General features: G+C 40.4%; 1 protein-coding gene across 8 annotated transcripts in view; it reads right to left on the bottom strand.

Annotated features, from left to right (window-relative positions):
- LOC101735366 (ran-binding protein 10) overlaps positions 1-15,585 on the bottom strand; it is a 49,593-nt gene that overhangs the window by 11,277 nt on the left and 22,731 nt on the right. For 4 of the 8 annotated variants that reach the window (XM_062674126.1, XM_038017833.2, XM_062674124.1 and 1 more), the window contains 7 exons: positions 5,960-6,124; positions 4,394-4,584; positions 3,315-3,499; positions 2,465-2,577; positions 1,628-1,779; positions 1,237-1,312; positions 411-488 (listed from right to left, as the gene is read on the bottom strand). In XM_062674126.1, coding sequence (XP_062530110.1) covers positions 411-488; positions 1,237-1,312; positions 1,628-1,779; positions 2,465-2,577; positions 3,315-3,499; positions 4,394-4,584; positions 5,960-6,124 — 960 coding nt within the window. Of the gene's footprint in view, positions 1-410; positions 489-1,236; positions 1,313-1,627; positions 1,780-2,464; positions 2,578-3,314; positions 3,500-4,393; positions 4,606-5,959; positions 6,125-15,585 lie in introns of all 8 variants that reach the window. The other 4 variants (XM_012688734.4, XM_038017832.2, XM_038017834.2 and 1 more) reach the window with 1 other exon arrangement.

The following is a 15,585-nucleotide window of genomic DNA, read 5'->3' on the forward strand; positions in this document are numbered from 1 at the left end:
CTTCGCGAGACAAACAGGGGGTAACAGTGATGCGGCACAAATAGGCTGTATGATGGTACCATCCCGTATGGGCTCACCAAGCGCTTCACCACCAGTGAGACAGCCATCGTCTATAGTTACCACCATACTTTTGGTTAACAAGTCGGATCCTTCTTGCACACACGCCCACATTTGAAATAATTTGATAACATTCAAATATAGTTTTTTTTTAACCTTTGTCATTGAGGAAAAGCCATGAATTAGGCATATAAATTGTGCTCTCTCGCAATTCTAATCGTTGGTAGGCACACAGTGCCCCCGGACACCTTGTGCGACGATATTGCAAAATAAAAAATCTAGTTTGTTGTTTTATCAAATAACTTCAAGATATATCGTGTAACGTGGTGTGGGGTGTAGAGCGCAGTGGTCACCTTCGTGGTCTCCGTTGGCGGCGGGCGCCATGTCCACGTCGCGCCCGCCGCCCTCCTCCGCCGCGTCCGCCGCCACGCCTGCAGAGGGGAACCGTACATTACTCTGTGCTGTAGGGGGACATGCGGGGGGCCGGTGGGGGGCCGATGGGGGCCGCAGGGGACCGGCGGGGGGACTTTTTGGCGGGAACGCGAGGATTGAAGTTGTGTTTTTTTTTTTTTTTTTTTTTTTTATTGCTTAGATGGATGGACGAGCTCACAGCCCACCTGGTGTTAAGTGGTTGCTGGAGCCCATAGACATCTACAACGTAAATGCGCCACTCACCTCGAGATATAAGTTCTAAGATCTCAGTATAGTTACAACGGCTACCCCACCCTTCGAACCGAAACGCATTACTGCTTCACGGCGGAAATAGGCGGGGTGGTGGTACCTACCCGTGCGGACTCCCAAGAGGTAGAGGTGTGATTTGTTTTATTCTGTCTATTTCGTGTTTCTTCAAGTTTAAATGTCTAATAAGGGTTTTTTAGTCTATTATCTGTTTAATATCTGTGGAAGTTCACAAATGTGGGAAAATGAAAGAAAACCCGCTGGACCTAACTTCTCGGGTTCTTCCAAAAAGTTCACTGAAAAAATCTCAGTAAATGACCAACATTTTACTGAGATTATATTTCATCCCGTCATCTCATCTCATTTCATTTCACTCCATATTATCATATCTCATAAAATTAAGAATATAAAATATTAAAGTAAGGCATAACCTAAAGGTCTTAGTCACCAGGTCATAAAATCTCTTAAAAAAACAAAAAAACCGGTGGGGTCGGCACATACCATTGCTGCGCTTGTGCGGGCGGCCGGTGTGCGAGATGACGGAGGTGGCCACTCCGTTGGCGCCGTCCTCGCTCGCCTGGCAACACGCACACGTTAGTTCAAGGGACAGTTCCGCTAGGGTGAATATTGTGTGAGAAGTGCGTTTCAATACAGGGAAGCAGTTGGGGTTGATGGGGCTGTTCTAAATCCATAAATACCCTCCCGGTTCAGCCTTGACCTGATAAGACTAGTCGTGATTCTTTCGAGCCTGAAGGCTTTGTATAGGGCCCCTCGCAAGTAAGCAGCAACGCATGAGTGTTAGCTTTCCAGAAGTTCCCCGTCGATTTCACCCCCCGTGGGAGGACGCTGCAGCGGTATCGAGATCAGGGTGAGTGTTGTGTGGTGTGCGCACCTCGCAGTCGGTGCCGTTGACCATCTCTACGAACTGCCTGCACTTGAGCAGGAACAGCAGATCGGGGTCGCGCTCCAGCAGGCCGGGCCACAGGCGCCGCGTGGTCTCCACGGCCTCGCCCACGCGCCCCGCCAGCACCAGCTTCGACACCCCTGCAACGTTACGCGCTGACGCTGTAGCCGCTGGGCCTCTCGAACCATGAAGTTCAAGCCCCGGATGGAACACGAAAATTTATCATTTTTTTTTTTTTATTGCCCTTGTAGGCAGACAGGGTTACGCCCACCTGATAGTGAATGGTTACCGTCACCCATGAACTTCAGCAATGCCAGGGGCAGAGCCAAGCCACTGCCTACCTATTAAACTGGTTTTGTTAATTTTTTCATAATTACTTAGACCCATTCTTTCTTACTTCTTTGCCACAAAACAATAATGCGTTCCGGTTTAAGGTTGGGGATCACTTTTGTACAATACAATTAAAACAATGAGCCCAACGAAAGACATCGTCTCAAAAAAACCCGCAAAATTATAATTTGCGTAATTACTGGTGGTAGGACCTATTGAGAGTCCGCACGGGTAAGTACCACCACCCTGCTTATTTCTGCCGTGAAGCAGTAACGCGTTTCGGTTTGAAGGGGCAGCCGTTGTAACTATACTGAGACTTTAGAACTCATATCTCAAGGTGGGTGGCGCATTTACGTTGTAGATGTCTATGGGCTCCAGTAACCACTTAACATCAGGTGAGCTGTGAGCTCGTCCACCAATCTAAGCAATAAAAAAAGCGCCCGCTATTGCGTGTTGATATCCATCCGGAATAAACAACTAAATGTTGAAGCTCACTCTGTCTGTTTTTAATAGACGCTATATCCTCGTCTATGGGCTGTCCGGTGGCGCGGGAGAAGGCCTGCGCCGTGCTGCAGTACCCGTGGTGCACCAGGTACGTCGACACCATCCTGAAACAACAATCTCATTATTTAACAAAACACGGAAACGTTCTAATGTTGTGTATAGTACAGATACAGCCCCAGTAAAGAACCAAACCACAATGATAGCGCCGAGTTCCAGTCAATTAAACAACAGAAGTAACATTCACAGCAGATATAAAAAAATATGACTTATCGATTTATTACATTTTTCCGCAGAGAATGATTTTTTTAAATCCGCGTACAAACCGGTCTCGCAAGATGTCCGACAATCCATAGATATCAACGATAATAAAATCAAGCTATTCTTATTCTGTGAAGAGTTTAAATCAGGGGTTTCCAAACTTATTTTGTCTACTGCCCACTTTGAGAATAAATTATTTATTAGCGCCCCTATTTTTTCACTTACTTAAAAACCACTATAGCGAAAAATCAGTCGATGTCTAATAGTCCCCCTAGATGAAATTACAAATCGCCTTCCAAACCTCTACACAACGCCCCCCTTTAGGCCTGCAGCGCCCACAAGGGGACGTTATCGCCCACTTTGGGAAAGGCTGGTTTAAATTGACACAATTGTGAAATAATATCATAAAATACAAGGTCGAAATTATTAGGGAAGGGTCACCGAGTCCAAAAAACGATTCAAATCATTGAGAATGACTTGAAGTTTGAACGGGGCGATTGAAAAGTATGCAAATATATTCTGTCTTTATGTATAGACAGTTCTTAGAGCCAGTCCTTATGGTGGTGAGGTATGGTATCCTGACCTGTGCAACACCTGCTGCCACTGTCCCTGCTCGTCGGGCAGCGGGAACTCGTCGATGGCGACCCTGGTCCGGGCGCGCAGTTCCTTCAGCATGTCCTCGATGTCGAAAACGAACGGCTGCTGACCGAAGTTCGTGTCCACCACCTCGCCGGGCGTCTGAAGGCCGACTGTCGGATATAAATTTGGCTGCGAAAATAATAAATAATTCGTTAATGTTTTTTTATTGGCAACAATAGCGACCCGCATATAAACTATCCTCTTCAATCACTCTATCTATTAAAAAAAACAGCATCAAAATCCGTTGCGTAGTTTTAAAGATTTAAGCATACATAGGGACAGAGAAAGCGACTTTGTTTTATACTATGTAGTGATTACGAAAGCTGGATTCTGAACAAGGAACATTTTGGCGGAAACGCGAGGAGGGAAGTTGTGTGATTTGTTTTATTTTGTCTAATTAGTGTTTCTTCAGTACTAAATGTGTAATAACGGTGGTTTATTAACTGTTCAGTATCTGTGAAAGTGCATAAATGTGGGAAAATCACACAAGGCGCTGAACGTAACTTCTCGAGATCCTCCAAAAAGTCCACTGAAAAAATCTCAGTAAATGACCACCATTTTACATTTTAAATAAGACTTGGCCTAAAGGTCTTAGTTACCAGGTCATAAAAATGCCTAAAAAAAAAAGATTCTGAACCAGAGACATCTTGCCTGTTTCTACCGCAAACTTAAATCATCAAAATTGTCGAGGGCTATAGGTTAAGATACTCAATCAATTCGTATCGAGCGACTGTGCCGGTGTTCGAATCCCGCAGATAAGGACATTTTTTTTAATAAAACATGTACTTGACATATATTAATGTCTTCCACGATGAAGGAATGTGGTCGTGTAATAAGAATCAAACTCACAACAAATTATTGTTTCTGCCGCGTTCCTGTTTGAAGGATGGGGCAGGCGTTGTGCTATAGAACTAAGACTTAAACATGTCTCAAGGTGGGTGATGGCAGTTACGTCGATGATGAAACTCCTAAGCCCCGGTAGCACATCTGTCGCTTTATGCCAATGATAAAACCACAACTCACCGGTAGTCCTCTGAAAGCAATTCCTAAATGATGTCCATTCTTGGTGTAGAAGCACGTGTTGTCGACCAAGTTAACTCCACATCCGATGACGTCTCCGGTCGTGAACGTGGGTCCGTAGGGCTGCCCGGTACCGGAAGAACAAAACGAATGGCCGTCGTCTCCGTGGTAGCCGTAGGAATGCTTGTCCCACCCTGGAGGAAAGCGGCCAACTCCTTTAATGAGATATGTATTGGATCTCGCTTATGACTAATATTAGGTTAGCGAAGTATTTTTTTTATTCCTACCTAGCTTAGAGTCTTGAGAGGCTATTTCAGCGTAACCGTAACTAGTAGGTGAGCTCACGGAGCTCAAACCTGACGACGTTGCTAACACGAACGAACCCTAGCAAAAGCCATGCTTCGCAGAATCTACCACCGGGTCGGAAACGCGACCCACTGAGAAGATCCGGCGAGAAACTCAGTGGGCTGTGTCTGTGGGTTAATTTACTTCATCGCAAGCGACGGGCTCGACGAGAACGATGACCGGTAGCGAAGGTTATCGATAGCCAGGTTTCAGGATTTGTAGTTTTTTTTATTTTTTTATTGCTTAGATGGGTAGACGAGCTCACAGCCCAGCTGGTGTTAAGTGGTTACTGGAGCCCATAGACATCTACAACGTAAATGCGCCACCCACTTTGAGATATAAGTTCTAAGGTCCCAGTATAGTTACAACGGGTACCCCAGCCTTCAAACCGAAACGCTATACTGCTTCACGGCAGAAATAGGCGTATTTTCGCAACATGCGCAAATGTATCAAAATCCATATCCACCTTGTCACTTGTGAATGTCATTGTTGACGCTTCTTCAGCTATGATTGCGAAAACGTAAAATCGTTTTTTAGAAACAGTAAGGTTGGCTTTAGGGGATTTTAAACAAATATAAAAGAACTGGATCACAAACATTTTACCCGGAGATCATGATAATTAAATTAGGACTAAAGGTATATTCTATCAGCCATTGTACAATAAGGTCTAGAAATTACAAAAACAAATTAAGTAGGGGTTCATTAGTGGAGTAATCTCGGTATATTTTTTTTTCAAGCTTCGATGGACTGGGTGATTATCTGCATTGGCCTTTCATTGTTTCCTCATTATCACAAATTAATCATATATTAGCCTAATTTTATTGAGTACGGCTATATATTTACTTGGATATTGATAATGGATGATATTAACTAGGCTTAGATCTAATAAAGTTTTTTTTTATTACTTAGACGGGTGGACGAGCTCACAGCCCACCTGGTGTTAAGTGGTGACTGGAGCCCATAGACATCTACAACGTAAATGCGCCACCCACCTGGAGATATAAGTTCTAAGGTCTCAAGTATAGTTACAGTTACGACGGCTGCCCCACCCTTCAAACCGAAACGCATTATTGCTTCACGACAGAAATAGGCAGGGTGGTGGTACCTACCCGCGCGGACTCCAAAGATGACCTACCACCAGTAAAAAAAGTAATCTGTTTTAATTATTTATCTAAGCTATTCAGTTTTTTTTTTTATATTTCTTCAGTATAGTTGTCTACTCACCGGGCAATCTGTTCATGTTGACTCCATGTGCGGACAGTCCGATCCCCATGTACCCGTCCCGTCCTTTAGATACGATTCTAACCTCGAAGTAGTAGAGCCCACACGCGGCGGGTATCGGATGTGTTGCCCTGACGCTGGCCGCGTCTCTGTGAGTCTTACCATGACCTGAAGAATTAAGATAATTGTTTCAATAAATTTATGGTACACATTAATTTTTTTTTATTGCTTAAATGGGTGGATGAGCTCACAGCCCACATGGTGTTAAGTAGTTACTGGAGCCCATAGACCTCTACAACGTAAATGCGCCACCCACCTTGAGATAAAAGTTCTAAGGTCTCAGTATAGTTACAAAGGCTGCCCCAACCTTCAAACCGAAACGCATTACTGCTTCACGACAGAAATAGGCAGGGCGGTGGTACCTATCCGCGCGGACTCACAAGAGGTCCTACCACCAGTAAAAACTTCTTTAAGCAAACATTATTTCATTTTTTTAGTATAGTTGTTGTAAAAGTACGACTGCGTTCCGCCCTTAGTTGTATGAGTGACCAATCTGTATTTTTTTTCTACCTATACTGATAGCCTTGAGAGGCTATTTCAGCTTTGCCTTGACGTGTAGGTGAGCTCACGGGGCTCAAACCGGAAGTGTTGCTAATACTGGCCCTAGCACGAGCAGTGCTTCGCAGAATCTGCCACCGGATCGGAAACGCGACCCACTGAGAAGATCCGGCGAAAAACTCAGTGGGCTTTTTGTGGATTAATTTACTCTTCGAGCCCTTCGTCGTAAGCGACGGGGAAATCTGTACACGCATCAATGTAGGCTATATGTAGCTAATGTAGCTACTAACCGATCCATCCGTCGGGTACACACACTAACGATAATGTGTATTTACGACTACAACTACAAACAAAGGCCATGCACGTTCGTACTTTGCAACAAATATTTAAGGTATACCTCGGTTCTAAAATATTTTGAAAATGCCGTTAAGCCGCAAGCTTTGTCGATAGAATATTGAAAACTGACTCTAATTTCTTGGTCAAACTGGCACGCATTACATCAATGTGTCACGCACTTTTTGCTTTTTCAACTAGTCATCTATGTATTATAAAAAAATAAACATTCCAAAAACGTATAACACTACGAGATCGCAATGTTAATGAACTCGCGGAAACAATAAAACGAATCGGCAACATTAAAAAAACAAAAGCTATATTAAACGTTATTTCGGTTACACAAAAGGTCGATAATCGCATTTCGAACAAACCGTTTACAAGGCTGAGCTAAACTAAACTGCGTTGTATCTAATTGAAGTGAATATTAATGAGGTATTCGTGTTGTTGTGTTATTTTCTTGGATTTCACCCGCCTCTTAGACTTTTCGACATTACAATCAAGCGACAGCCTACCTTTTTTTTTTCCTACCCAAACTGATAGCCTTGAGATGCTATTTCAGCGGAACCTTAACTAGTAGGTGAGCTCACGGGGCTCAAACCTGACGACGTTGCTAACATGAACCCTAGCAAGGGCCGTGCTTCGCAGAATCTACCACCGGATCGGAAACGCGACCCACTGAGAAGATCCGGCGAGAAACTCAGTGGGCCGTGTCTATGGGTTAATTTACTCGTCGAGCCCTTCGTCGCAAGCGACGGGTTCGACGAGAACGGTGACCGGTGCTTGAGGTACCTAAAAGCACCGTTAGTGGATCGGGAGGATCCGAAATGAAATAGCCTACCGGTAAAGAGTTATCCAATCTCCTAAGTGGGGGAAAAAGTCTTTTCGCATTATAGTATGTATGAACTTGTAATAAAATCTGTTTGGTTATACTATTTGTATTTGGCTGGTTTTGGTATCATTAAAAGTTTCGGTCTCTTCAGAATTCTTTAGGCAGTGTCAGGTTAACATCACGAGAGGACTGCCAAAACCAATAGTCGCGGTATTTTGATCAAAAGCCCCAAAATTTCTATAGCAATGGGATCATGTCCCTACCTACAAGATGGCAAAAAGTTATCGAACAAAATGGTACCTACATACTTTAGTTAAATATACATAAACTAAATAAAAAAATGTTGTGAATTTTCATAAAATACGAGAAGAAACTTTTCCCCAACCCTTTTATATCAGCGCTATTAAACACCGAAGAGTTCGTTCCAGAGTAGCATCGTGTAGTAACACTCATGTCTGGAGAGGCAGTATAGATAAGCGCACTGAATCCGAGAATTAGGAATGACTTGCATTCGTGGAAGGTTGCATCAGGGAGACAAACAGATCATTTTAACTCCAATCAATTCTTTATTGTTATCAAACAAATATAATTTCTTTAATCTTTTTTTACACACGGTTTCACAAATATAATTGGCTAATACACTAGTGTCAATTAAATTTATCTCCACGTTCTGAGAACATGTCGATTAAGAAAAGTCACTGCGCAATTGAGCTTGAAGTTATTTTTTAAACGGTTTGTTTGTGTTTAGAGTGGCCATAACAAAGAAGAACAACGGGGAACGTATATTATAACCATTACTAAAGTCCCTTTTTCTTTTGTTCTGTTCTAAGAGATTTTGGTTTTTAAAAGGGGAATTCGCAAGAGCTTAGCTCTTACCCGATCCTGTGGACCGAACGGTAAACAGTCGACATCGCCCTAAGCACGTCATTACGGATCCTCCCGATCCACTAACAGCGCTTTTAGATACCTCAAGCACCTACTAACTCGGTAAATCTAGAATAACCCCTCGAGGTTACTAGAATAGGTAAAAAAAAGAGCTTAGCTCTACCCCTGCCAGTGCTGACGTTTTTAAACGACAGTGACCACTCGGCGGGGTGGTGGCGGCGGTATTGATGTGTCGCTTGCTCGTCTGTCTACAGACCTAATGAAATACTTGTATAGTGTTTTTATCACACCGTAGTAGCCAGGAATCACGACAGTAAAATATCACTTATATGAAGTTTTATTTTATAGTCAAAAGAAAAAGGAGAATCTATTGAATGGGAAAAGGTTTTGGAGCCTTTTTGTTTCAATAGTCTTAAGATTTCTAAGTGATATTTAACACTAAGTCTGTTCTTGTATACTCATTCCTCGCGCGCTCGATCAAATCGACCGGCAATTAAAAAAGTTATCGTTTTTATTGTAAAATGTGATAATGATGATTTTTCTTGGAAAAGAGAAAAGTTGTAGAAGAGTGAAGAATATATTACATGCATATTATAAGAATGTCTTACAGTTTGATAACGGTATTATAACGTTTAAATGTGTAAATTTATTAGACCGGTCAACTTGATTGACACTTTTAGTGTTAATTGAGTAGGTATTTTTTTTACCTTTTTAAGCACATCTTCTTGAAATCCCAAAATAAAATAAACTTATATAAATTAAAGTCCCGAAAACTTGTTCTTTAAAATCCGAGCTATTTCAAACATGACTGAGGTTAGCGCGCTCAAACTTTATTATTCAAAAAGAAACATGGTTTATTGCAATAAAAGTAATTATCACAAACAAAATCGTAATATCTCGCGGCTCACCGGGTCTCATACCGGATATCGGTCTATATCGAACGCTTACTCGTACATACGTATAACTATATATAAGAATAAAATCGAACATCGTTGGTGATTACTGACATGAAAATAATTATAAATCACGACGGTAATGTTCTTTATTTTTCTGTTTGTCTTGGCGCTGAACGCAATGTACTACATTACGGGTGGCGTATAAAAATCGGTAAATGTTTTTTTTTATTTCCCATGTAGTACAAGCATACAGCCCACCTGGCGGTGAGTGGTTACCGTCGCCCATGGACATCAGCAATGCCAGAGGCCGCTGCCTACAGTTTAATGTAATTTTCTTATACATTTTTTTTTGGTATGTCAATTGTTACCAGCTCTATAACATCGTTTTTAGGAATGAATTAGAATAAATATACAAAATTATACAATCCTCATAATTGAAAAGTAAATATTAACATTTGACGAGAATAAAGTCACGAAACAAAAGTAATCCAAATAGACGCACCGTTGCTCAAACTCGCACACATGCATCTCACACACGTACCTAGGTACATATAGAAATGCAACACAGGTTAACGAACTGCACGTGTTTACAAAACAGAAACGAGATAAAACATCCACTTTGGCGTCGGATGAACCTATGCGCTCATTTAGCAGACGAACTGAAGCAAAATAAAAAATTAAAACTGATCGGGTCTAATATGGGGAAATAATGCTTATAACCATAGCAGTGTGTGTGTACACTATTCAATACCAACCTAAATATTTTTTTTATTGCTTAGATGGGTGGACGAGCTCACAGCCCATCTGGTGTTAAGTGGTTACTGGAGCCCATAGACATCCATAACGTAAATGCGCCACCCACCTTGAGATACAAGTTCTAAGGTCTCAAGTATAGTTACAACGGCTGCCCCACCCTTCAAACCGAAACGCATTACTGCTTCACGGCAGATATAAGCAGGGTGGTGGTACCCACCCGCGCGGACTCACTAGAGGTCCTACCACCAGTAATTACGCAAATTATAATTTTACGGGTTTCATTTTTATTACACGATGTTATTCCTTCACCGTGGAAATCAATCGTGAACATTTGTTGAGTACGTATTTCATTAGAAAAATTGGTACCCGCCGCCTGCGGGATTCGAACACCGGTGCATCGCTACATAATATTATGTAATTATTACAGTTCTCTCAAACACTGCATATATCCTAAGTCTTATTTTGGATATTAAATTGTCGTCCTATAAGACAAATCGTAACACATGGTTACTTTCTTAGCTGAAATAATCGGCGCTGTTTTACTAAAAGTAAGTACATTTTATGTCGTACGACCATTAAGCAACGTGGTGCTTGTCGTTAAAACTTTGTTTTTATTCTCACACACATGTTTGCATTGTGATATCCAACGTGACTGTCTTTCAATTATCATGACCTTCGATTTGCACTAGCCAATCAAAATAACATCGCTACAATACTCGAGCAAAACTGTTATCTATCGGCTTCTATCGCGGCACATTCTCATGTCGACCGTTACGACTCATAGAAACTCTCGTTTGCTTTTGATAAATAAATAAAAATATTCCGCATAAGCGGGTTGATGTTATGAAATCCCAACATCCTACGCGCCGCAGACCTAAATAGAATACCATAGACCGTTGTAAAAGCGTACAAAATGTCGCTTCCCCATGACGAATGCGACAGTTGAAAAAATCTTACTAACCGAACCCTAGAATCGATATTTGAATGAATCTGGAATTTGACGGCAACATCTATATATTGAATAATACGTGAAGCAAAAACTTTGTATCCCTTTTTACGAAAATTGCGCGGACGGAGGAGTATGAAATTTTGCACACTTATAGAGAATATAGAGAAGAAGTGCACAATGCTAATAATTTTAAAAAAAAAATGCATAAAAGATACATTAAATCAATAAAGAAAACATTACACACACTACATACCATGTATTTGACGCATACACGCATTACATGCATACTATTTATTGTCAAACTTTTGTTCTTGACGTCTGTGGTCAAATTGAAAATAGATTAAATATTGTTTGTTTTTATTAATATTTTTTTATAATGTAGCTTTGGCGAAACCTGTGATTATAGAAGTATAATAGTCTTTAAAAATACAATCATAATAGTGTACAAACTTACAATTCCAATTCATTATAGTCGAATTTCGACTACTGCGGGACCTTTTAAAATATTTGTTTGACATTTATTTACTCATAATCTATCTTAAAACACATACGCCAAAGATTTGAATTGAATTCAATATTTGATTATCAAATTTTAATTTGATTGCCTCATTGATCTGGTGTATGGGGACCGTGAATACAAGAGCTGGGTTCGGATTCCGATCGGCGATTACATTTGTTAAGGACTTAGTATTCTGAGGTTCGTATGTGAGTTTTTGGAACTCTTAACACCGAAACACATCCTAGATCGGTAGCATTGATGATTATTTTAACGAATTATTTTTTAAAATTTTGTATTAAACTTTAAATTTTTTGTTAATAAATGAAGCTGCTTCCCTACTTCTGAATCACTGCAATAATTATGCCCAATAATGTCACCAATACGACACCCAATGTTTGAAGTGCCGCAAGTAATATTGGCCAAATGTCAAGGCACACGAGCGAGGTCGACACACCCGCGTTTCCTGACAAACAAAGAATCCAGTACGTGAATAACCGTGCCAATTATAGTTGCGATATATTTGATACAATTGGATGAGTTTATGCAGAGGTATTACAGAACAACAGAAGACTTTTTACTGGTGGTAGGACCTCTTGTGAGTCCGCACGGGTATGTACCACCGCCCTGCCTATTACTGCCGTGAAGCAGTAATGCGTTTCGGTTTGAAGGGTGAGGCAGCCGTTGTAACTGTACTTGAGACCTTAGAACTTATATCTCAAGGTGGGTGGCGCATTTACGTTGTAGATGTCTATGGGCTCCAGTAACCACTTAACACCAGGTGGGCTGTGAGCTCGCCCACCCATCTAAGGTATACAAAAAAAAACACTAATTTAATTTACAATGTTAACGATTTTGACTTCCATATTCTATTGTTCGTTATGTGACCTTGGAAAAGTGTGACCTCTGTATAAAAACATCAATATGATACAACTTCTATATAATAAGTACTAGCGCACACGTGCAACTGCCTTATCGCTCGGCAAGGCTTGAGTTATCGTAGAAAATAAATAATAGTTTAAAAAAACTAACAAAATACGCTTTTATAGAAAATCCAACTAAAAAATAGATTATAAATATATATTATAAATTTTAATAAATTTGAATTAAAAAAAGTGTAAGAAAAAATGATTTTATTGTAAAAAAGTAGTTAGATTTTCTATAAAAGCGTATTTTGTTAGTTTTTTTTAAACTATTATTTATTTATCATTTTTTAATTGATTTTAAAATTTTCCATTGATATTATTTTTCAATTTTTTTTAAATATTGCATTGTCATCGGTCCTTAATAAGTATACCAAATTTCGAGATAACCCGACGTTTTAAAGGGGGTCGCGACCCGCTGAGAAGATCTGGCAAGAAACTCAGCGGGCTGATGTATAGATTAGGTTAAGCTCTTTGTCGAGTTCGACGAGTAAGGTTACCGGGGTCCCTAAGCCTGCTCCTAGTGTTAGAGCTGAAGGCGTCTAATGCAAAGGTTATTGGATCTGATGGATCCGTAAGGACGTGTAATCTAAAACGTACTAAGAGGCGAACTAATAAGACCTGTACGCTTTGAGCACTTATAAATTTACTCCACTCTCCAAGCTTCAAGAATATAGGCTAAATTGAAAACTCTTCAAAATCGTAAAGTAATTAAACTAACGCGATATGAAATCTAAAACTGTTTTATGATTTATTTCCTCTCTTCTTACTTAGTTAATGCAATACATAAACACGAGCACCCGACCTTGACAATGATGTCACGACAGACATGAGTCTCAGGGTGACGTTTTTGTGCTCCAATAACTACTTAACACATGCCATGCAATGAGCTCGTTTACATAAGTAAGCTATAAAAAAAGAAACTAATAACATATATCGGCGGTACGATGCCATTCGGACACTGCCGAGCCTATAAGCAATTGTGTAATCATGCTACTTTGTATTAACTGGCGTCGTCGTGGCAAGAAGCAATAAAAATCGAAATGACGAATACAATTCACGGTGGAAAAAACGAGAGTAGACATTCATTTAAGAACGCAGTTCGATAAAAAAAAACTGAAACAAAACCGTCCACATGCGCGAAAAAAAATATTGATATAGGTAATTATGTTTTTGATACTTAACACTTTATGTTTATACATACAAATACTGTATGCAGAGTGATGTATCACTCGAAAATATCTGTAAAAAAAAGATATCCGACCGAGTCTACTCTTTTATACAGTTTGTCATTACGCCAAGACCAACTACATCTCGCCGAACCCGTCGCTTGTGACGAAGAGTTCGGCTAGCAAACTAACACACAGACACAGCCCACTGAGTTTCTCGCAGAATCTTCTCGGTGGGTCGCATTTCCGATCCGGTTGGAGATTCTGCGAAGCACTGCTCTTACCAGGGCTAGTGTTAGCAACGTCCACAGGTTAGAGCCCCGTGAACTCACCTACTCGTTCGGTGAATGTAGTATAACCCCTCGACGTTAATAGAATAGGTAGGAAAAGAAAAAAAAAAGCCAACTACACCACTACAATTCCATTACCGTCGAAGTCGTCGTGGCCTAAAGGATAAGACGTTTGGTGCATTCGTGTTGAGCGATGCACCGGTGTTCGAATCCCAGGCGGGTACCAATTTTTCTGATGAAATACGTGTTCAACAAATGTTCTCAATTGACTTCCACGGTGAAGGAAATAACATCGTGTAATAAAAATCAAACCCGCAAATTTTTATTTGCGTAATTACCCTTGTGCCAAAAGTTCGAAATGTACTAAATTCTTAATGGTCGGTCGATGGTCGCATTAGAGAGTTGTGCTAGAAAGCTGATAAATATGTATAGCCATTGGCACAAAAGGGCGTTAGCTCAGTGCTCCAGCAACAGTAAAATGTTGTAGTCAAAACATTGGTAACAGACTGCCTGAACACGCCGAAATTATATTTACAAACAGCTCACTGAACCCAATTAGCAATCAAACTAATCAACGACCAATTTATTTATCGAAGAATATCGAGGTAATACAAATACAGTAATGACGTTAACGACATAGATAACACTCGGGACGATATTTATTATTGTCATTATATGTGTAGATAGGGAGGGATTTTTTTTTGCTTTCAGAACCAATTGTTGTATCTTTTCCCAGCTTTAATCCCACACGGTGATGAAATCGACTTCCTTATTTGGAAACACTTGAAAATTACATAGAGAAGATCTTCCACCGGGCGGTAGTCTACTTGGTATAGTGATGGTCGAGTGTTGATTAGAACTTTGCACAAATTTCTTGAAATTACCGTTAATGCTTTTTAGGAATTTAAGAGATATCTTCTATTGGCCTATCTATACCGCTATAAATATAAAGAGACTTTTTTTTTAAAGGGAACTTTACTCCCTTGGTAAAGGAGAATGACCAAAAGTCGTCTAGCAAAGTTGCATGTTGCAGAATCAGAATAACATCGAAATAGTTTTCTCATTTGTTACAATCATTTTCACTACAGAAATGTTTTGTACAGGACCGGAATTATGATTTTAAGATTAATAGTATGTACATCAACAATTGTTAGCATCATTTCCGTATTAAAGTCACGACATGACGTTTCGTTCTCTCTATTTAGACAAGACTCATGCATGAGTTTTTAGACTCAATCATCACAAAAATGATATCAAAATCTTGTACAGTTAAATAACTAGTTATATTATATTATTACTTCCTCTACTCGAGCTCTAGGCTCGGTTTACTGAGCTCCCGCCCCGAGACCCTCAGGGAAAGGGTGGCTCAGTTTCCCCTCCTACGAAGACCGTATCCCCCAAGACTTTCGTGATGATAGTGACCGTGTGTATGGCAGCTTGTTTCTGCATGATGTGTGGGTTGATGTTTTTTTTTTTTTTTTTTTTTTTATTGTTTGTAGGCAGACGGGCATACGGCCCACCTGATGGTGAGTGGTTACCGTC

Source organism: Bombyx mori, chromosome 19, assembly GCF_030269925.1.
Source record: "Bombyx mori chromosome 19, ASM3026992v2".
NCBI lineage: Eukaryota > Metazoa > Arthropoda > Insecta > Lepidoptera > Bombycidae > Bombyx > Bombyx mori.